Raw genomic sequence first — 21,690 nt, forward strand, 5'->3', positions numbered from 1 at the left:
CGTTCTCTTCTAACAACACAAGAGAAGACTCTATACATGGACATCACCAGATGGCCAACACCAAAATCAGATTGATTATATTCTTTGCAGCCAAAGATGGAGCTCTATATAGTCAGCCAAAACAAGACCGGGAGCAGACTGTGGCTCAGATCACAAATTCCTTATTGTCAAATTCAGGCTTGAACTGAAGAAAGAAGGGAAAACCACTAACCCATTCAGGTATGACATAAATCAAATCCCTTACAATTATATACTGGAAGTAAGAAATAGATGTAAGGGACTAGATCCGATAGAGTGCCTGATGAACTATGGACAGCGGTTCGTGACACTGTACAGGAGACAGGGATCAAGACCATCCCCAAGAAAAAGAAACGCAAAAAAGAAAAATGGCTATCTGAGAAGGCCTTACAAATAGCCGTGAAAAGAAGAGAAGAGAAAAGCAAAGGACAAAAGGAAAGAAATACCTATTTGAATGCAGACTTCCAAAGAATAGCAAAGAGAGAAAAGAAAGCCTTCCTCAGCGATCAATACAAAGAAATAGAGGAAAACAACAGAATGGGAAAGACTAGAGATCTCCTCAAGAAAACTAGCGATACCAAGGGAACATTTCATGCAAAGATGCGCTCGATATAGGACAGAAATAGTATGGACCTGACAGAAGCAGAAGATATTGAAAAGAGGTTGCAAGAATATACAGAAGAACTGTACAAAAAAGATCTTCAAGACCCAGATAATCACAATGATGTGATCCCTCACCTAGAGCCAGTCATTCTGGAATGTGAGGTCAAGTGGGCCTTAGGAAGCATCACTATGAACAAAGCTAGTGGAGGTGATGGAATTCCAGTGGAGCTCTTTCAAATCCTGAAAGATGATGCTGTAAAGTGCTGCACTCAATATGCCAGCAAATTTGGACAACTCAGCAGTGGCCACAGGACTGGAAAAGGGCAGTTTTCATTCCAATCCCAAAGAAAGGCAATGCCAAAGAATGCTCAAACTACCGCACAATTGCACTCATCTCACATGCTAGTAAAGTAATGCTCAAAATTCTCCAAACCAGGCTTCAGCAATACGTGAACCGTGAACTTCGAGATGTTTAAGCTGGTTTTAGAAAAGGCAGAGGAACCAGAGATCACACTGCCAACATCCGCTGGATCACTGAAAAAACAAGAGAGCTCCAGAAAAACATCTATTTCTGCTTTATTGACTATGCCAAAACTTTTGACTGTGTGGATCACAATAAACTGTGGAAAATTCTGAAAGAGATGGAATAGCAGACCACTTGACCTGCCTCTTGAGAATATGCAGGTCAGGAAGCAACAGTTAGAACTGGACATGGAACAACAGACTGACTCCAAATAGGAAAAGGAGTACATCAAGGCTGTATACTGTCACCCTGCTTATTTAACTTATATGCAGAGTACATCATGAGAAATGCTGGGCTGGATGAAGCCCAAGCTGGAATCAAGATTGCCAGGAGAAATATCAATAACCTCAGATATGGAGATGACACTACCCTTATGCCAGAAAGTGAAGAACTAAAGAGACTCTTGATGAAAGTGAAAGAGGCAAGTGAAAAAGTTGGCTTAAAGCTCAACATTCAGAACACTAAGATCATGGCATCCGGTCCCATCACTTCGTGGCAAATAGATGGGGCAACAGTAGAAACAGAGGGCTCCAAAATCACTGCACATGGTGACTGCAGCCATGAAATTAAAAGACGCTTACTCCTGGAAGGAAAGTTATGACCAACCTAGATAGCATATTAAAAAGCAGAGACATTACTTTGCCAACAAAGGTCCGTCTAGTCAAGGCTATGGTTTTTCCTGTGGTCATGTATGGATGTGAGAGTTGGACTCTAAAGAAAGCTGAGCACAGAAGAATTGGTAGTTTTGAACTGCAGTGTTGGAGAAGACTCTTGAGAGTCCCTTGGACTGCAAGGAGATCCAACCAGTCCATCCTAAGGGAGATCAGTCCTGGGTGTTCATTGGAAGGGCTGATGTTGAGACTGAAGCTCCAATACTTTGGCGATCTGATGTGAAGGGCTGACTCATTTGAAAAGACCCTGATGCTGGGGAAGATTGAGGGCAGGAGGAGAAGGGGACGACAGAGGATAAGATGGTTGGATGGCATCACTGACTCAATGGACATGGGTTTGGGTAGGCTCCGGGAGTTGGTGATGGACAGGGAGGCCTGGCGTGCTGCAGTTCATGGGGTCACAAAGTCAGACACAACTGAGCGACTGAATGGAACTGATTCAAATTATTTCAAAAATGATATATTTTTTTAAAACAGAGAGATTGTGCCAAGATTTGAAAGTTAACTGGAAAAATTCCGTAATTTTCAACATAGAGACCATATTTGAGAGGTGAAGTATTTTTAGTAGTGTATTCAACACATCATTTAATTTTTCATTGTGAAAAAAAAATAGAAAAGGTACTTATTATTTAAACAAATTTATAGGTCACTGAAGAGAAGTAGTAAGAAAAAAACCCATCAAATTAGAATTTGGTATACACTGGGAAAACTAATTTGGTATTTGAAATATTATTTATAGGAGAAGTTGGAAAAACATTTCTGTCTCAACTGAAGGAAGTTGGCTTTCTGGCCATTTGCCTTTAGTCTTCTTGATCAAACAAAGTACAGCAGGAGAGAGAGAGAGTTTCTGCAAAAGAAGAGACACTAAGAGTTCTTAAGTTTACCCAACATACAGATTGGCTTGTATTCAAAACATCTGGTGTATGGTTATAACTTCAAGCTGGAATCACTAAGTAGTTGTCACTAAATTTCAGTATGAGTGCAGCTGGGTATCAAACAGAAGATAAATTGTATTAAAAGAATGAAGCAGTTTGGCAAGTTTAAGGTTATACAAAAATAAAATTACTTATGTCCTCAATTATACATACATTTATATATAGAACTAAATGAAAAAGAAAATAAAACATATGAAATTTTGAGAGATGTAGCTAAATCAGTGCCAAGACAGAAGTTTACAGTACTAAAAGTTTACACAAGATAAGACAAACAGTCTCAAATCAATAATCTAAGCTCTCATCTCAAGAAAGTAGAAAAGAATAGAAAATAAACATAAAGCAAGCATAAAGGTGAGAACAGAAACCAATAAAACTGAAAACAGACGAGAGAAAATCAAAGAAATGAAAAGTAGCAAAATCAAGTGGGGTGTATTCAAGGTATGGAAGACTTAACTCAAAAACCTGAATGTGAAAACTAATAGCAGATTTTACTTGTAACAGCCCAAAACTGGAAGTAATCCAAATGTCCTAAAAAAATTAATGTATTTCTACACACTAATAAGGAGCAACTTGAATATTTCTAGAAAAGAACAAGGAACAAAAGAAATTTTTTAAAATACCATTTATAACAGAATGAACAATATGAAATATTTAGGGACAAATATGACAAAAGATATGCAAGACTTGTATACTGAGACTATAAAATATTGCTGAGAAATATTAAAGACATAAACAAATGGAGAGAAATAGTATACTCGTGAGTGGGAAGATTCAATACTGTGAAGCAAACCCCAAATTGATTTATAGTCAAAGTAATCAAAATCCCAAGTAGGTTATTTTATAAAAACGCACAAGCTGATTCTAAAAGTTACATGGAAATGCAAAGGGTCTAGAATACCCAAAACCTATTTGAAAAAGAACAAAGCTAAAGAATTACCAAAGCCTGAATTCAGTCTTTTATAAAGCTACAGTAATCAAGACAATGTGGTATTTGAATCAAAATACAAAAACAAATCAACAAAACACATCTGAGAATCCAGAAATAGACCCACACATACATAAACAACTTATTTTTTAACACAAGTACAAATTCTTCCAATACAGAAATGATACTGTTTTTTTTTTATTTTATTTTATTTTTAAACTTTACAAAATTGTATTAGTTATGCCAAATATCGTAATGAATCCACCACAGGTATACATGTGTTCCCCATCCTGAACCCTCCTCCCTCCTTCCTCCCCATACCATCCCTCTGGGTCATTCCAGTGCACTAGCCCCAAGCATCCAGTATCGGATACTGTGTTTTTGAACAATGCAACTGAAACAACTGGATATCCAAATACCAAAACTAAATTTCAATTCATACCTCACACCATGTATGAACTTTAACTGAAGATCAAGCATACACCTAAAACTATAGAACTTTTACAAAAAAACATGGGAAAAGAATCTTTATGATGTTGAGTTAGGTAAAGGTTATTTAAATACAACACCCAAACTATGATTCATAGAAGATAAAAATGGATAAATCAGACTTCATCAAAATTAAAATCTTTTGCTCTTCAAAATTTACCTGAGAGAATAAACAGACAAGTCACACTGTGCAAATTAAATATCTGATGAAAGACTTGTATACAGAATACATACAGACTGTTCAGAACTCAACAATAAGGAAACAAACAACCTAGGTTTACATACAGGCCAAAGATATGAATAGACACTTAAAGCCTAGTAAGACACTCAACATCATTAGTCATTAGCAAAATGTAAAGTAAAATTACAGTGATTTAGCACTACACAGAATGATCTCTGTTCGTTTCCAAGGCAAACCATTCACTATCACAGTAATCCAAGTTTATGCCCAACCAGTAACGCTGAAGAAGCTAAGGTTGAACAGTTCTATGAAGACCTCTAAGACCTTTTAGAACTAACATCCAAAAAAGATGTCCTTGTCATTATAGGGGACTAGAATGCAAAAGTAGGAAGTCAAGAAACACCTGGAGTAACAGGCAAATTTGGCCTTGGAATACGGAATGAAGCAGGGCAAAGACTAATAGAATTTGGCCAAGAAAATGCACTGGTCATAACAAACACCCTCTTCCAACAACACAAGAGAAGACTCTACACATGGACATCACCACATGGTCAACACCGAAATCAGACTGATTATATTCTTTGCAGCCAAAGATGGAGAAGCTCTATACAGTCAGCAAAAACAAGACCAGGAGCTGACTGTGGCTCAAACCATGAACTTCTTATTGCCAAATTCAGACTTAAACTGAAGAAAGTAGGGAAAACCACTAGACCATTCAGGTATGACCTAAATCAAATCCCTTATGATTATACAGTGGAAGTGAGAAATAGATTTAAGGGACCAGCTCTGGTAGATAGAGTGCCTGATGAATTATGGAATGAGGTTCATGACATTGTACAGGAGACAGGGATCAAGACCATTCCCATGGAAAAGAAATGCAAAAAAAAAAAAAAAAAAAAAAGGCTGTCTGGGGAGGCCTTACAAATAGCTGTGAAAAGAAGAGAAGTGAAAAGCAAAGGAGAAAAGGAAAGATATAAGCATCTGAATGCAGAGTTCCAAAGAATAGCAAGAAGAGACAAGAAAGCCTTCCTCAGTGATCAATACATATATGAATTCAGCTCTAAATAGAGCTGTTGAAAACACCAAATGCCTAAACTTTAAAGTCCCCCTGTCTGCACACGTGCACAGCATTGCCAGAGCTGTCCTGATCACAAGAACCAGTACTGTACTTCTAGTTTTCATTCCAGCATAAATCACAGCACAGAGCACCATGACGACTCTGGGGCTATGGTTCAGAACATAGGTAACTCGGTGCTACAAACTTTAATCTAGTAGCAGTATTAAACATTCCATCTATGACATTCTATCTATGCAGAAGGATCTCGTATAAAACACAGATCTCGGTTACCTAAATAGGAAGCACCTAAAGGGTCTCTTGCAGTCTGGAAGAGGACAGGCTCGTGAACAGAGGGTGTTGCCACATCAACGGTTGTCCACGCCACACTGTGAGAAGACCCGCAAGCTACTCGTGTGATCTTCTGGCCTTCTAAGCCTTGCACAAGTGTGGGCTTCCTATTAACTGTGGTTGTGCCATTGCCCTGTTGGCCGTGGTCATTGTCACCCCAAGCGTACACCTGTTAAGGAGATAAAAATAATTTTTCAACATTTCAGAACATTCTTTAAGTTTACTTCAAAATTCTTGGTGAGTGCTTCCTGGATAGCTCCGCTGGTAAAGAATCTGCCTACAATGCAGGAGACCCTAGTTCGATTACTGGGTCAAGAAGGGACCTGCTGGAGAAGAGATAGGCTACCCACTCCAGTATTCTTGGGCTTCCCTTGTGACTCAGCTGGTAAAGAATCTGCCTGCAATGCAGGAGACCTGGGTTCGATCGCCTGGGTTGGGAAGATCCCCTGGAGAAGGGAAAGGCTACCTGCTCCAGTATTCTGGCCTGGAGAATTCCATGGACTGTAAAGAGTCAGACATGACTGAGCAACTTTCACTTTCATTTACGTAATATCAACCCAATGAATTCATCTATATACTGTTCTTAGAAGCAGGAAGTTCTCCTCTTTAACTAAATATTGTAACATTTTTTCCTTAATTTTGAAAAGAGAAAATGATCCAAAAAATATGTTTACTTTTCAAGGAATTTTGTGCTTTACAGAATTAGGAAGTATAATTCATTTTTATTTCATTCTGATTGAAGTACAATATGCTGATTTATTGTCATACATTTCAAATTGTCATAATTTCAAATTATATTATCTCTGAGCCTGTCACAGGATAGCCTCTTATGGTGGAGGAACAAGCAACTCTTATCGAGGATAACTTTAGTTCAGAAATGAAATACATACATTTCCCTTCAGACATTACAGTGGGAAAGCTCACTACTTTATAACGTGCATTACTCAGCAGTCTTTCCTGGACGCCCTCACTCATGCTGACAGTTAGGCAAATGTACACAGGAACACAGTGGACACAGCCCACCATTCTGGTTTTCCAAGTACCAAGACTCACTTCATTTTGTCACAAGTTACACTATCAACATAAGCTCTTGTCCCGAGCTCCCTTACCTGTCCTGCATCAGTGACCGCCAAGCAGTGCAGGGCCCCGACAGCCACATGCACAATCTTCTTCCCTCTCAGCCCTTCCACCACCTGTGGTTTCCGCACATGCACATCCGAGCCATGGCCCAGTCTGAAATAGTCCCCCTTCCCCCTGCAAGGAATCAACAGTGAGCATTTTAATACATGAGTATGATCTGGCAATACCCCACAGCAAAATATTCACTGCCACAGCACTAGAGTCAGCTCAATGACAACAGACACAATGCCCAAGGTCTTAGAAATTATAAAATAGTATACCATTAATTCAAAATAATACATTAATTCTGCTAGCAAGATCCTTAATGTGTTTAATGGTATTTAAGTTACTGATGTAGATTTCATACAGAGACTGAAAACATGACATGCAACCTCAAATGGCTCTTAAAAGATCTCTGTAGTGATTCTTCCCCAAGCTGCCTCTGAGTCATGACACTAAGACCAAGGCCATCACACTGTCTGCCCATGGTCAGCTGGATATTCCACCTCTCTCTGATTTAATAATCTTTCACTGGAAACACACATGAACTTTTTCAGGGATCAAAGAAATCAGAAATCTGTTTTCCACACATGTGATCACTAGGCTCCTTGCATGGCAAAAAAAGCAGAAAAAAGCCTCTACACATACTTTATCTAAATAAGAAAGACAAGCTAGGCTAAAATTTCTCCAGTGTTCTTTTCTAAACAACCCAGTTATAATTCGATATTTCTTCTTATAATATTGTCACTAATCCCAACTCAAAATAAATAAAAGGACAAAGATGCCTGGATGAGCAAGAAAATAAGGCGTCCCCCTTCCTGCAAGCCCCTGAACAGACACACTGGTGGGTGACAGGCATTTACATACCATGTCCAAACTACACCCGACTTGGTGAGGGCCAGGGAGAACTGTGCTCCACATTCGATCTGGCACACCCCTTGTCCATTAAGTCTCTCGATGTTCTGGGGGATGTTACAGCCTTCACTTCCTCCCCGGCCCAATTTTCCAAAGTCACCATCACCCCAAGAAAATACCAAACCTAGGTTTAAAAATATAGACATCAGGCCAGCATCTCACAACATTCCTCCCCTAAAACGTGGAGTCAGACAGGACTTACCTTCATCAGTCAGAGCCAGGGTCTGTGCATCTCTACTTCCACATGCCACTTGGATTACTCTGTGACCAAGAAGGACTTTCACCTACTCAATTACAAATTTAAAAACAGAATCAAGCACAGGCACCAAGAAAGCAAGGGAAATTTTTCCCCACAAAATGAAAGCCAATACTGCACACATCTTTATGAACTGTCCTAGACTTGGAGCTTATCTTCTCTGGAAATCAGCAGATGGGGAGCTTTCTGTATGCAACAAAAATAGGTATAATCACCATTTTGGGCTTCAGTTGTGTTGTGTTATCCCCATGTCCCAAGCGGCCGTACTCTCCAAGACCCCATGTGTACAGTTCACCACTGGACGTGAGAGCTGCACTGTGTGAGCTCCCACAGGCAATATCCCGGATTCGCTTGGTTTTCAGGGCCTCTATCAGCCGTGGCTTGTCACAGTTCCTAAAGCAAGATTAAATAATATTCCCTATCATCAATCTAGCCTCTTTAAAGAAGGGGAAAAAAGGACATCTACACTGATCCACATTTAATCAAAACAGTATCTTTAGATTCACTTAACTATCAAACCTTAGAGCATATGAGGCAAATCACATTCAGAGATATTTTTTAAATGTATTTTTAAGTTTCTTTTGCATAAATAACCCATCCTATTCAATTTTTTACAAAAATTATCCAAAAGCATTCATTATTATTAACAGTTTCTTATTAGCAAAAATGAAGAAAATATTCTTACATTCTACTAAAGTGTCCAAGTTTGCCGTCATCACCCTCACCCCAGGAAAACACTTTGCCATCGACAGTTAGAGCGGTAGCGTGCCGTCCACCTGCAACATTCACATAGATAGAGGCTGCCAAAGTTGGTTTAAAAGAAGTTAACAGCATAACTACCTCTTTTGCTTGGCACACAGTATGTGTGAGTATCTGTCAAATGAGTAAATGGGATCAACATTTAAGGATGACAATTATATAAAATAAATGAACATTTCTATAAAGTTCAAGTCCTAGAAAGGATTTTACTTGCAAAGAAGCAGCAAAATATTGCTATTTTTAGCATTATTACGTTTAATGGGGTTGCTATATTAAATATATAAAAGATCAAAATTCAGATGGAAAAAGTAAAACTAAGTTCATTTGCAATTAGACAAATTAGCAAGTGTAATGGTATTCAGGCTTTTGTGAAATACATCTCAACAATGAAATTACTAAAGCAAAAGTACCATCAATTGCAATAAAGGCATTATGCTCACTCTTCCCAAAACAATCAGCTCACACTCTTTCCTCACCACGGCCCACTCTTTAACTCCATCTATCCCAGCTCAGAACTGAAGAGTGTTTCCTCTCTGTCACCAGCTCCTAGGATCCAAGACCCACTTACCAACAGAGCCCACATGATCCAAGGCAATGTGCTCAGCTAAAAACAATGTTTCCCACACTCCCTCGCCCAGAGAGGACGGTGACAAAGATGCGATCGACAAGTGAGGCTTCCAGAAAAGCTCTCTGAAGGGGCAGAGTGGGCTTGAGGAAATGCTTATGTGCTCACCTGTAGCTGCAACGGGGATGGACAGTAACCCAGTGTCCCTCACGGGTACTGTATCTGCAACACTGTCCCTCCCCTTCACCTCCAGACTTTTACAGAGGAGAATGGTAAAACACGATCTTGCTCAAGGCACTACTGTTCAGATCTTCTGTTATACAGGGTTAAATCTAACCCTATTCAGTATAAATACAAACTCAGTTTGTATCTAAGTCAGTTTCATTCCTCAGAAGCCAAGCACAGTGCTTTAAAATAATGCTCTATATGTTTCCTGAATTGAAGCAGTGCGACTTTTCAAAAAATGATCCTTTCTTATGGCTAGAATTTACAGACTCTTGAAATCTGATGAAACTCACAGGCTCTGTTCCCAAAAAATAACACATATTTAGGCACAGAACATGATTACTGCAATCGTTTATGAACCTGAGACCACAGCTCAAAATTAAAAATCCCCTCCTTTGGAGGGGTACGCCACACATGGCAGAATACCAATAACCCGTGATCTCCAAAAAGTCTTGTGCAACAAAAATAATTAAACTCTAGACCATCTAAAGTTTTACATTACCCAATTTTTACTTCTAATAATGAGTAGAACTAGACAGAATGCAAGGACACTCTAGGGGAAACTGTTTAAAGCCCCGGTTAATTACAGAGCCTGAGCAGCAGGCTTGTCTGAGCACAAGTGTCAATTCTGGCCTGTACCTGAGTGAACAGCCACCTTCTTGACCACGTAACTGCTGAGAGCTGTGATCTGTCGCGGGATGGGCACAGTCCCACTGGAGATGCCCAGCCCCAGCCGGCCATTCGTGGCTTCTCCACAGGCATATACTTTTCCTTCCACTGTCACTGTAAGAAACAGGAGTGAGGAAGAGACTCACTTTTTGTGACACAAGAACTATATACTTAGGCTTCAACATCATTTAAAACTTTTATATTATTTGAATAATCATACCTGCAAACAAACTTTTAGAACCACCAGCCACCTGTACTACATTCAAAGCAGAAAGTGTCTCAGAGAATGACGGAACTTTTATCTAAAACAAAATTTTTTAAAAAAGCAAAAGAAAAAAAAATTTTATTTACACTTTTAAAATTACAAGTAATTGTATTAAATAGTACAAAGAATTTACATGGTTACACTCTCCAAAGAATCTCTTGTCTATTACAGATGCATAAGCATTTTAAGAATGAAATGATATACTGGAATTTACTTTAAAATACGTAGGGGTGAGGCTATGTAGAAAATAAAGACAAAAATGTGACCATCCACAACTGCTAAAGCTCGTACAGTGACAAAAGGAGCAAGTCTCTATTCTGTCTACCAGGGAGGTACATCTGAACATCTCCATAATAAAAGGTGAAAAAAAAAATACACATACTATAAAGTTATAAACATTTGGTAAACTATATTTTATTTCAAGTCATGTCCTCCTCATTCTTGTTAATTCTGACTTCTTTAAGAAACTATTAATATATGCGTAAATTTTCCATTAGAGATGAATGTGATTTCATTTAAAATTACTAAAGCCCTTGTCTAAAAAGCCTTTTATGATGCCCATACGTCATGAAGTATCAAACAGGCAATGCTACCATGGAAGAAGGACGCTCTTTATCCCAACTCTGAAGCACCCATCTGCCTTTCGTGTGCAAACGCCCATGTGCACACAGGGCCCTCTAGAGAGCCCACAGTAATAAGAGAAGCACCCAGATCTCCTGGGCCCCACACATCTCCAAAGGCAGTGCAGCGGCCTCAAAAACAAAGGGAACCCAAGGCTGCTGAATTATACAGGATCATTTTCATCATACTAGAACCATGGTCTCAAAATGAATGAGTTCTAACTTTCCGTTTCAGTGTCTCAACAATGCAAATAACAGGGATCTTACAATGAGTGAGGTCTCGTGAAATACTAAGTTGTGTTTGTGCTAAGTCACTTCAGTCATGTTCAATTCTCTGTGACCTTATGGACTGAAGCTGCCAAGCTTCTCTATCTGTGGGATTCTTCAGGCAAGAATACTGGAGTGTGCTGCTATGGCTTCCTCCAGGGAATCTTCCCGACCCAGGGATTGAACCCTCATCTCTTGGGTCTCCAGCATTGGCAGGTAGGTTCCTTACCAATAGCACAACCTGAGAAACCCAAGTAATAGAGATGCTCAGTCAAAAAGAAACTGTTTTCAGACACTAAACCTTGGAGGAATCTATTCTGTGGCACCTTAGTTGAGAGCCACAGGTGAATTCAACTCGAGTTCAAATGCATACCTTGTCATTCCTACTCTTTAAAATATAATTACAGTCTACAATTTTCACCTCTACGCTTGTCAAATGTTTTCGGAACTGTATCTTCTAGTTTATAAAACAGCAACAATGCAACTATACCTAACATGCACTGTTTTCTAAGGACAGAGGCATCTTAGAATCTAAAATGATAATATCTATGAGTTCATGTCAAGAATTACTTAAGAAAAGTCCATTTTAAAAACAACATATAAAAGGTATGATGTATAGTAGAAATCAAACCAATATTGTAAAGCAATATTAAACCCTTCAATTAAAAATAAATAAATTAAACACACACACACACACACACAAAGGGGAAAATCATTATAAAAATTTTAAGAGGCCTGGCTAACTCTGGGCCTGTGTGGGCCCAAGCAGTGTGGGGTGGCGAGCGCATGGGGTGTCAGGCACACACCTTGGAACCCTTCAGACCTCCCAGCTGGTCCTTGTCATTCAGGCCCCACACAAATACTTTGGTTCTTATTGTAGCTGCTGATTCCAGACCTGCTGCCTTCTTTCTAATAAGGCTAATCAAAGTAAAAAAATAAAACAGAAACAGAGGTTAATCACATAGCAATTTTTTAAATAAAGAGGAAACAACCTAAAGCACACACTTTGCTGGTTACTACCAAACACTTAAAATTTTGCTATAACTAAACAAAATCCAAAGTATACACAAAAGTTAGTGGTACAGAGGGTCAAAATGTCTACAAACCAACATACTACCTTTCAATACTAGAATTTAACTTTAGCTATTTATCCTGGTGGAAATCTTTCTAGGAGTTGTTATTGTTGTTTAGTCGGTAAGTCCTATCTGACTCTCTGCAATCCCACAGATTGCAAAGGCTTCCCTGTCCTTTACTATCTCCCAGAGCTTACTCAAACTCATATCCATTGAGTCAGGGATGCCATCCAACCATCTCATCTTCTAGCATCCCCTTTTCATCCTACCCTCAATCTCTCCCAGCATCAGGGTCTTTTCATATGAGTCAGCTCTTCAGATCAGGTGGTCAAACTACTGCAGCTTGAGTTTCAGCATCAATCCTTCCGATGAATATTCAAGGTTGATTTCCTTTAGGATTGACTGGTTTAATCTCCAAGGGACACGCAAGAGTCTTCTCTAGCACCACAGCTGGAAAGCATCAATTCTTATGCACTCAGCCTTCATTATGGTCCAACCTGCACATCTGTACATGACTACTGGAAAAACTATAGCTTTGAATAGATGGACCTTTGTCAGCAAAGCGATGTATCTGCTTTTTAATATGCTGTCTATGTTTGTTGCTTCTATCTTTTAAATTCATGACTTCACTCACCATCAGCAGTGATTTTGGAGCCCAAGAAAATAAAATCTGTCACTGTTTCCACTTTTCCCTATCTATTTGCTATGAAGTGATGGAACTTAATGTCATGATCTTTGTTTTTTGAATGCTGAGCTTAAAGCTAGGTTTTTCACTCTCCTCTTTCACCCTCATTAAGAGGCTTTTTAGTTCCTCTTAGCTTTCTGGCATTAGAGTGGTATCCTCTGCATAGCTGAAGTTGCTAACATTTGTCCCGGTTATCTTGATTCTAACTGTGATTCATCCAGCCCAGCATTTTGCTTGATGTACTCTGTATATAAGTTAAATAAGAAGGGTGACAATATACAGCCTTGTCACACTCCTTTTCCAATTCTGAACCAGTCTGCTGTTCCCTGTCTGGTTCTACCTGCTGCTTCTTGACCTGCATAAGTGTTTCTCAGAAGACAGGTAAGGTGGTCTGATATCCCCAGCTCTTTAAGAATTTTCCAGTTTGTTGTGGATCCACACAGTCAAAGGCTTTAGCGTAGTCAATGAAACAGAAGTAAACATTTGTCTGAAATTTCCTTGCTTTCTCTATGAGCCAGTGAATGTTGGCAATTTGATCTCTGGGTCCTCTGCCTTTTCTAAACCCAGCCTGTACATCTGAAAGTTCTTGGTTCACATACTGTTGATGCTTAGCTTGAAGGATTTTGACCATTACCTTGCCAGCATGTGAAATGCAACTTTATGGCAATTAGAACATTCTTTGGTGCTGCCCTTCTTTGGGATTCAAATGAAAACTGACCTTTTCCAGTCCTGGTGCCACTTCTGAGTTCTCCAAATTTGTGGGCATATTGAGTGGGCATTTTCATAGCATCATTTTTTAGGATTTGAAATAGCTCAGCTGGAATTTCATCACTTCCACTAGTTTTGTTTATAGTGATGCTTAGGGGTCCACTTGACATCACACTCCAGGATGTTCAGCTCCAAGTAAGTAACCACACCACCAGGGTTATCTGGATCATTAAGATAGTTTTTGGATAGTTGTGCATTCTTGCCACCTCTTCTTAATCTCTCCTGCTTCTGTTAAGTCCTTACCCTTTCTGTCCTTTATCATGCCCATCCCTATATGAAATGTTCCCTTGGTTCTTCAATTTTCTTGAAGAGATTTCTAGTCTTTCCCATTCTGTTGTTTTCCTCTATTTCTTTACATGAGTACAAGAGTTAGTCACTCAGTCATGCCCGACTCTTTGCGACCCCATGGACTGCAGCCCACCAAGCTCCTCTGTCCATGAGATTTTCCAGGCAAGGATACTGGAGTGGGTTGCCATTTCCTCCTCCAGGGTATATTCCCAACCCAGGGATCGAACCCAGGTCTCCTGCACTGCAGGCAGATTCTTTACCGAGTGAGCTACAAGGGAAGCCCCTATTTCTTTACAGGGTTCACTTAAGAAGGCTTTCTTATCTCTCCTTGCTCTTCTCTGGCACTCTGCATTCAGTTGGGTATACTTCCGTTTCTTGCTTGCCTTTCACTTCTGTTCTATTCTCAGCAGTTTGTAAAACCTTGTCAGACAACCACTTTGTCTTCTAGTATATTTTTCTTTGGGATGGGTTTTGGTCACTGCCTCCTATACAATGTAACAAACCTCTGCCCATAGATCTTCAGGCACTTTTGTCTACCAGATCTAATCCCTTGAACCTATTCATCACCTCCACTGTCTAATCATAAGGGATTTGATTTAGGTCATACCTGAATGGTCTAGTGGTTTTCCCTACTTTCTTCAATTTAAGCCTCAATTTTGAAATAAGGAACTCATGATCTGAGGCACAATCAGTTCCAGTTCTTGTATCTTGCTAATGGGATATAGCTTCTCCATCTTTGGCTGTAAAGAATATAATCCATTTGATTTCAGTATCGATCACTGGGTGATGTCCATATGCAGAGTTGTCTCTTGTTATTGGAAGAGGGTGTTTGCTATGACCAGTGTGTTCTCTTGACAACACGTTAGCTTTTGCTCTGCTTCACTTTGTAGGACTTCCCCGGTGGCTCAGATGGTAAGGAATCCATCGGGGAATCAGGAGACCAAGGATCCATCCCTGGATTGGAAAGATCCCCTGGAGAAGGGAATGGCTACCCACTCCAGTATTCTTGCCTGAAGAATTTGATTGACAGAAGAGCCTGGTGAGCTAAAGTCCATGGGATTACAAAGAGTCAGACACAACTGAGTGACTCTAACACTTTCAGAACTCTCCCCTGTGTTGTTGAAGAGGACATTTGCTGTGACCAGTGTTTCTCTTGACAAAACTGTTAGCTTTTGCCGTGCTTCATTTTGTAGTCCAAGGGCAAACTTGCCCTGTTACTACAGGTATTTCTTGACTTCCTAATTTTGCATTCAAATCCTTTATAATAAAAAGAGTAAATTTTTTGGTGTTAGTTCTATAAAGTGTTGTAGGTCTTCACAGAACCAGTCAATTTTGGCATCAGTGGTTGGAGCACAGACTTGGATTACTGTGATATTGAATGGTTTTGCCTTGGAAACGAACCAAGAGCATTTTGTTGATTTGGAGATTGCACCCAAGTACTGCATTTCCAACTCTTATTTGCTATAAGGGCCACTCCATTTCTAAGGGATTCTTGCCCATATTAGTAGGTATAAGGGTTTACCTGAATTGAATTTACCCAAAGACTCTTGAGAATCCCTTGGACTGCAAGGAGATCCAACCAGTCCATTCTGAAGGAGATCAGCCCTGGGATTTCTTTGGAAGGAATGATGCTAAAGCTGAACCTCCAGTACTTTGGCCACCTCATGCGAAGAGTTGACTCATTGGAAAAGACTCTGATGCTGGGAGGGATTGGGGGCAAGAGGAGAAGGGGACGACAGAGGATGAGATGGCTGGATGGCATCACTGACTCGATGGATGTGAGTCTGAGTGAACTTTGGGAGTTGGTGATGGACAGGGAGGCCTGGCGTGCTGTGATTCATGGGGTCCCAAAGAGTCGGACACGACTGAGAGACTGATTTGATCTGATCTGATTCCCACTCATTTTATTTTACAGATTCCTAAGATGTCGATACTCACTATTGCCATCTCCTGCCCGACCACATCTAACTGACGGTGATTCATGGACCTAATATTCCAGGTTCCCATGCAATATTGTTCTTTATAACATCAGACTTTACTTTCACCACCAGACAAATCCACAAATGAAAGTCGTTTCTGCTTTGGCCCAGTCTCTTCATTCTTCCTGGAGCTATTTTCCACTCTTCCCCAGCAGGAGTGGACACGTTCTGACCTGGGGGGCTCATCTTCTGCTGTCATTATCTTTTTGCCTTTCATACTGTTCATGCAGTTCGCGAAGCAAGAATACTGGAAGGGTTTGCCATTCTCACCTCCAGTGGACCATGTTTCGTCAGAACTCTCTGATATGACCTGTTTGTCTTGAGAGGTCCTGCACGACATGGCTCTTAGCTTTACTGAGCGAGCCCCTTAGCTAGGACAAGGTTATGATCCATGAAGGGGCTTCCTATGAGACACTAGGAACTAGGAGACACTATAATTTTCTTGTACACCAAGATGACCATGACAGCTTTTACAGCAATTACCACCCATCACCTTAATATAGCTACTATAGATGTAACTGGAGAGAATGCTGGTTAAACAGCTCTAAGAATCACCACCAGGACTGGCACTGTGGCCATGTCCCTAAATCCAGACCTCTGTTTGGTCATACTTTTTCCCAAAACAAATAATAAAATGGATTCAGTCATATGACCTCCAACATGCTCTAATACAAGCACATGTCCCAAGGCAAAATGCAATTTTCTTACTTTACACCCTCTGTCCACTGTGTGGTCAGCTATGCTAGAAGTCCCAACCTCCATTCTACCAGGGGAGGCCTGCCCTAAATTCCAGGGCTCCTGAAGCACAGGCAGTTGGCTCCTGCCACCTCACTCATTCTATCTTCTGACCTGCCCTCAACAGGTTAAAAGTTTGAACAACAAAGCCCACAAATTCTTCAAAATATAATGAAAATAAAATTGAAAAAAATAATACAAAATAAGTATAATGGCAAAACCAGCAAGTGATGTCCATGAGTTAGGTGTTAACTATACTGTTAAAAAAACTTAAAAGTGGATATTGTCACTTCCAATTTGTTGTATATCATAAATCAGTTCAGTTCAGTTCAGTCGCTGTTGTGTCTGACTCTGCAACCCCATGAACCGCAGCACGCCAAGCCTCCCTGTCCATCACCAACTCCCAGAGTCCACCCAAACCCATGTCCATTGAGTCAGTGATGCCATTCAACCATCTCCTCCTCTGACATCCCCTTCTCCTCCTGCCCTCAATCTTTCCTAGCATAAGAGTCTTTTCAAATGAATCAGCTCTTTGCATCAGGTGACGAAAGTATTGGAGTTTCAGCTTCAACATCAGTCCTTCCAATGAACACCCAGGACTGATCTCCTTTAGGATGGACTGGTTGGACCTCTTTGCAGTCCAGGGGACTCTCAAGAGTCTACTTCAACACCACAGTTCAAAAGCATCAATTCTTCGGCACTCAGCTTTCTTCACAGTCCAACTCTCACATCCATACATGAACACTGGGAAAACCATTGCCTTGACTAGACGGACCTTTGTTGGCAAAGTAATGTCTCTGCTTTTGAATATGCTGTCTAGGTTGGTCATAACTTTCCTTCCAAGGAGCAAGCGTCTTTTAATTTCAAGGCTGCAAGTCACCATCTGCGGTGATTGTGGAGCCCAAAAAAATAAAGTCAGCCACAGTTTCCCCATCTATTTGCCATGAAGTGATGGGACCAGATGCCATGATCATAGTTTTCTGAATGTTGAGCTTTAAGCCAACTTTTTCACTCTCCTCTTTCACTTTCATCAAGAGGCTTTTTAGTTCTTCTTCACTTTCTGCCATAAAGGTGGTGTCATCTGCATATCTGAGGTTATTGATATTTCTCCCTGCAATCTTGATTCCAGCTTGTGCTTCTTCCAACCAGTGTTTCTCATGATATACTCTGCATATAAGTTAAATAAGCAGGGTGACAATATATACAGCCTTGACGTACTCCATTTCTTATTTGGAACCAGTCTGTTTTTCCACGTCCAGTTCTAACTGCTGCTTCCTGACCTGCATACAGGTTTCTCAAGAGGTGGGTCAGGTAGTCTGGTATTCCTATCTCTTTCAGAATTTTCCACAGTTTATTGTGATCCACACAGTCAAAGGCTTTGGCATAGTCAATAAATATAAATATAAATCATAAAGAGTCAATTAAAAAATTATACAACAGAAGACAAAGGATACATATATTCTAAAAATGGATGTCACTTCTAGCTTCCAAATAATATAAACTATTTAATGCCACTGAACAATACACTTAACAACTGGTTAAAATGGTAAGTCTTACGTATATTCTACTACAATAAAAACTTTCAATTTACATGTTAACAATAAAATACTTAACACAAAAGGCTTTAAAATATATACCACCACATACTATCTCCACAGGAAAACATAATTAGGGACAAATAAATAAGAAAACTATAAGAATATACACCAAAATATTAACAGCAATATTTCAGGCAGAAAAGTTAAACATTTTTATTTTTTCTTTTAAACAAATTTTTCTAAATACAATGTTTCCATATTAAATTTTTCCTAAAATTAAATTAAATTACAATTTTGGAAAACTTAACTAATATTTACCAAATAGTCCTATGAGCAATAATATAATACATATGGTCTATATAATACATATAGACTATATAATACAATAATCCTAATGTATTCTCACTATGAGATACACTCTAATTAAATATTAGCTTTTGAAAGTGACAGTGTGGGCATAAGCAAATAGCTCTCACCTCCCACTGTTGCCTTTTTCATCTTCTTCTTCTTCATTATCTGAAGCTAAGAAAGGAACTGCAGCCAAATCTTCCTCCTCTGCACGTATCCGTCCCAGCAGGATGAGACCATGGATTTTACAATCAATTCCTGAGCTTCTGCACTGCTTTATGGCAATTTCAATATACCTGTGATACTAGACACAAACACAGTAAGCTGCAGAGCTTTCAGAGCCAAACACTAACTAGAGAGAAGGACATATGAAAAAGGCAGTATGTGGCAAGTCACAAGCCTTCATAACACTTAAAGTATAGAGAATTTGACATCAACATGCACACACTGCTATATTTAAAATAGATAACCAAAAGGACCTACTGTATAGCACAGAGAACACTGCTCAATGTTATGTGGTAGCCTGGATAGGAGGGGAATATGAGGGAGAATGGGTACATTATATGTATGGCTAACTCACTCTGCTATGTATGAAACTATACCATTGTTAAGCAGCTACACTTCAATATAAAATAAAAATTTAACAAAAAAAATTTGACTACATACAAATTAGAAAAAACTATACAAAGAACTCATAACCCCACCAACTAGCCCAACAATTATCAATGTATGATTGATTTTGTTCATGTAGGGATTATCATAAGAAAATTCCTGACATGTTGTTTCAAAACTTCAGTAGGTATCAGCGAAATATCAGCATTTAACAAATACATCCACAGTATTCTTATGATAGCTAAAACAATAATCTTATGTCATCTAAATGCTGCTGCTGCTGCTAAGTCACCCCAGTCGTGTCCAACTCTGTGCGACCCCAATGACGGCAGCCCACCAGGCTCCCCCATCCCTGGGATTCTCCAGGCAAGAACACTGGAGTGGATTGCCATTTCCTTCTCCAATGCATGAAAGTGAAAAGTGAAAGTGAAGTCGCTCAGTCGTGTCAGACTTTTAGCGACCCCATGGACTGCAGCCTACCAGGCTCCTCTGTCTACGGGACTTTCCAGGCAAGAGTACTGGAGTAGGGTGCCATTGCCTTCTCCGCATCTAAATGCTACCAGTGATCAAATTTTCTATCTGTCTTGTAAACATCTTTCTATTCTGGACTTGTTCAAATCTAGGTCAACACTGTAACGTCTTCGCCATTCATTATTTTAAAGTTGGCCCTCTGTCCTGTGGTACGCCCACATCCCATACATGGCGTTTCTAAATGTAGTTTATCCCTCTAGACCTGTATTTCATGTGAACAAAGACTGACTGCTTCGAGGGGACCTATCAAACCTTAAGATCTATACTATCTATGATGTCACAGGAAGAACAATTTGAATAAAACAAACAACTAGAGAAATTAAAGATTCTATAGGAAAAAAAAAGATAGTTTCTTTCTTTAGCAAGGAAAAAACAAAAGGGTTAAGATTTTACTGCAGTGCAAAGGGCAGACACTGTCTGACTCACAAATCATAGAAAGCAAATGCAAAGATATTTATGGGATAACTGGGAAATTTTAAACACTGACTGGATATTGTATCATATTAAAGACAAAATTTTAGGTGTGATTTTATTGTGGTTACATTTTTAAAGTCCTTGTCAGAAATTACTAATTGAAGTACTCACTACTGAAATAATGTCATGGCTGGAACCTGCTTTAAAACACTCAAAAAAAATGGGGTGTAACACAGGAAGAGAGTTAGTAAAACACGACTGGCAAAAATGTTGATAATCATTGAAACTGGGTGGTAGGTTCATGGAGGATTCAGTATACTTTCTATTTTCAGTTATGTTAGAAAAATTCTGTTAACAAGCCATTTCTAGAGGAAAGGCAATGCTAGAGAGTTCCATAGCTTTAGGAATGATAATGCTCTACTATATAAGTTTGTTTGATGGGTGGAGACTGGGCCATGAATTTTCTGAGTATTCACAATGCTTAATATTTCTCATATATGTGGTATAAGCTATTTTGTGCTCATCAAATAATACATAATTTTTTTCAACTGAAAATTTGTTAAAGTCAATATATCTTTTATGAGTAACAATCTCAGTTTTTTATTAAATAAATTAATCCTTGGTTATTTATCTACTTAAAATACAAAGCAAAATTAAAACAAAAAATATTCAGTAGTATAATTCAGACATAAGACAAACTGCATTTTCCATTACCCAGGAATAAGTTATTACAATAAAATGCACTAAATGCATTATCTTTTCTCAAAAAAACTCAATAATATATTACATTTTCATCATTGGCCACTTTATTATTACCACCATTGATAGTAACTGTTAATTACATGGTATTCCACAAAATAGTTTAATGACATTCAAGAATGAATGGTGTTCTACAATTTTATTCATTGAAGACTGGAAGAAAATTTAAAAAAATCTTCCGGTGTACACAAAGGCCAAATAATCAACTCTTGGACCTGGGCAGGGTGGGGAGTGCTAGTATGGTCCCATAATCTCTAGACACAAGTTACCAACTTTCCACCCTTAAAAAAAATTAATCTGTGACTGGCTGTGTATCAGGTTCTTTGATAGAACATACTAGGACCCCATGAAACTTGTCTGTCCTTATGTGGGCATGTGTGTTAGTTGCTCAGTCTGTCTGACTCTGCGACACCAGGCTCCTCTGTCTATGGAATTCTCCAGGGAAGAACAATGGAGTGTGTTGCCATTCCCTTCTCCAGGAGATCTTCCTGACATAAGGACTGAACCTTGGTCTCCCACATAGCAGGGAGACTCTCTACCATGTGAGCTT

The 21,690-nt window shown here is 39.3% G+C and overlaps 1 protein-coding gene across 6 annotated transcripts in view; it reads right to left on the reverse strand.

Annotated features, from left to right (window-relative positions):
• Window positions 1–21,690, reverse strand: part of HERC2 (HECT and RLD domain containing E3 ubiquitin protein ligase 2) — a 238,564-nt gene that overhangs the window by 62,922 nt on the left and 153,952 nt on the right. For all 6 annotated transcript variants that reach the window (XM_055571827.1, XM_055571826.1, XM_055571828.1 and 3 more), the window contains 10 exons: window positions 18,953–19,128; window positions 12,217–12,328; window positions 10,479–10,560; window positions 10,229–10,372; window positions 8,726–8,816; window positions 8,256–8,433; window positions 7,987–8,068; window positions 7,737–7,908; window positions 6,860–7,004; window positions 5,694–5,919 (listed from right to left, as the gene is read on the reverse strand). In XM_055571827.1, the coding sequence (XP_055427802.1) occupies window positions 5,694–5,919; window positions 6,860–7,004; window positions 7,737–7,908; window positions 7,987–8,068; window positions 8,256–8,433; window positions 8,726–8,816; window positions 10,229–10,372; window positions 10,479–10,560; window positions 12,217–12,328; window positions 18,953–19,128 (1,408 nt within the window). The remainder of the gene's footprint in view (window positions 1–5,693; window positions 5,920–6,859; window positions 7,005–7,736; window positions 7,909–7,986; window positions 8,069–8,255; window positions 8,434–8,725; window positions 8,817–10,228; window positions 10,373–10,478; window positions 10,561–12,216; window positions 12,329–18,952; window positions 19,129–21,690) is intronic.

The sequence above is a fragment of the Bubalus kerabau genome, chromosome 3 (assembly GCF_029407905.1).
Source record: "Bubalus kerabau isolate K-KA32 ecotype Philippines breed swamp buffalo chromosome 3, PCC_UOA_SB_1v2, whole genome shotgun sequence".
Taxonomy (NCBI): domain Eukaryota; kingdom Metazoa; phylum Chordata; class Mammalia; order Artiodactyla; family Bovidae; genus Bubalus; species Bubalus kerabau.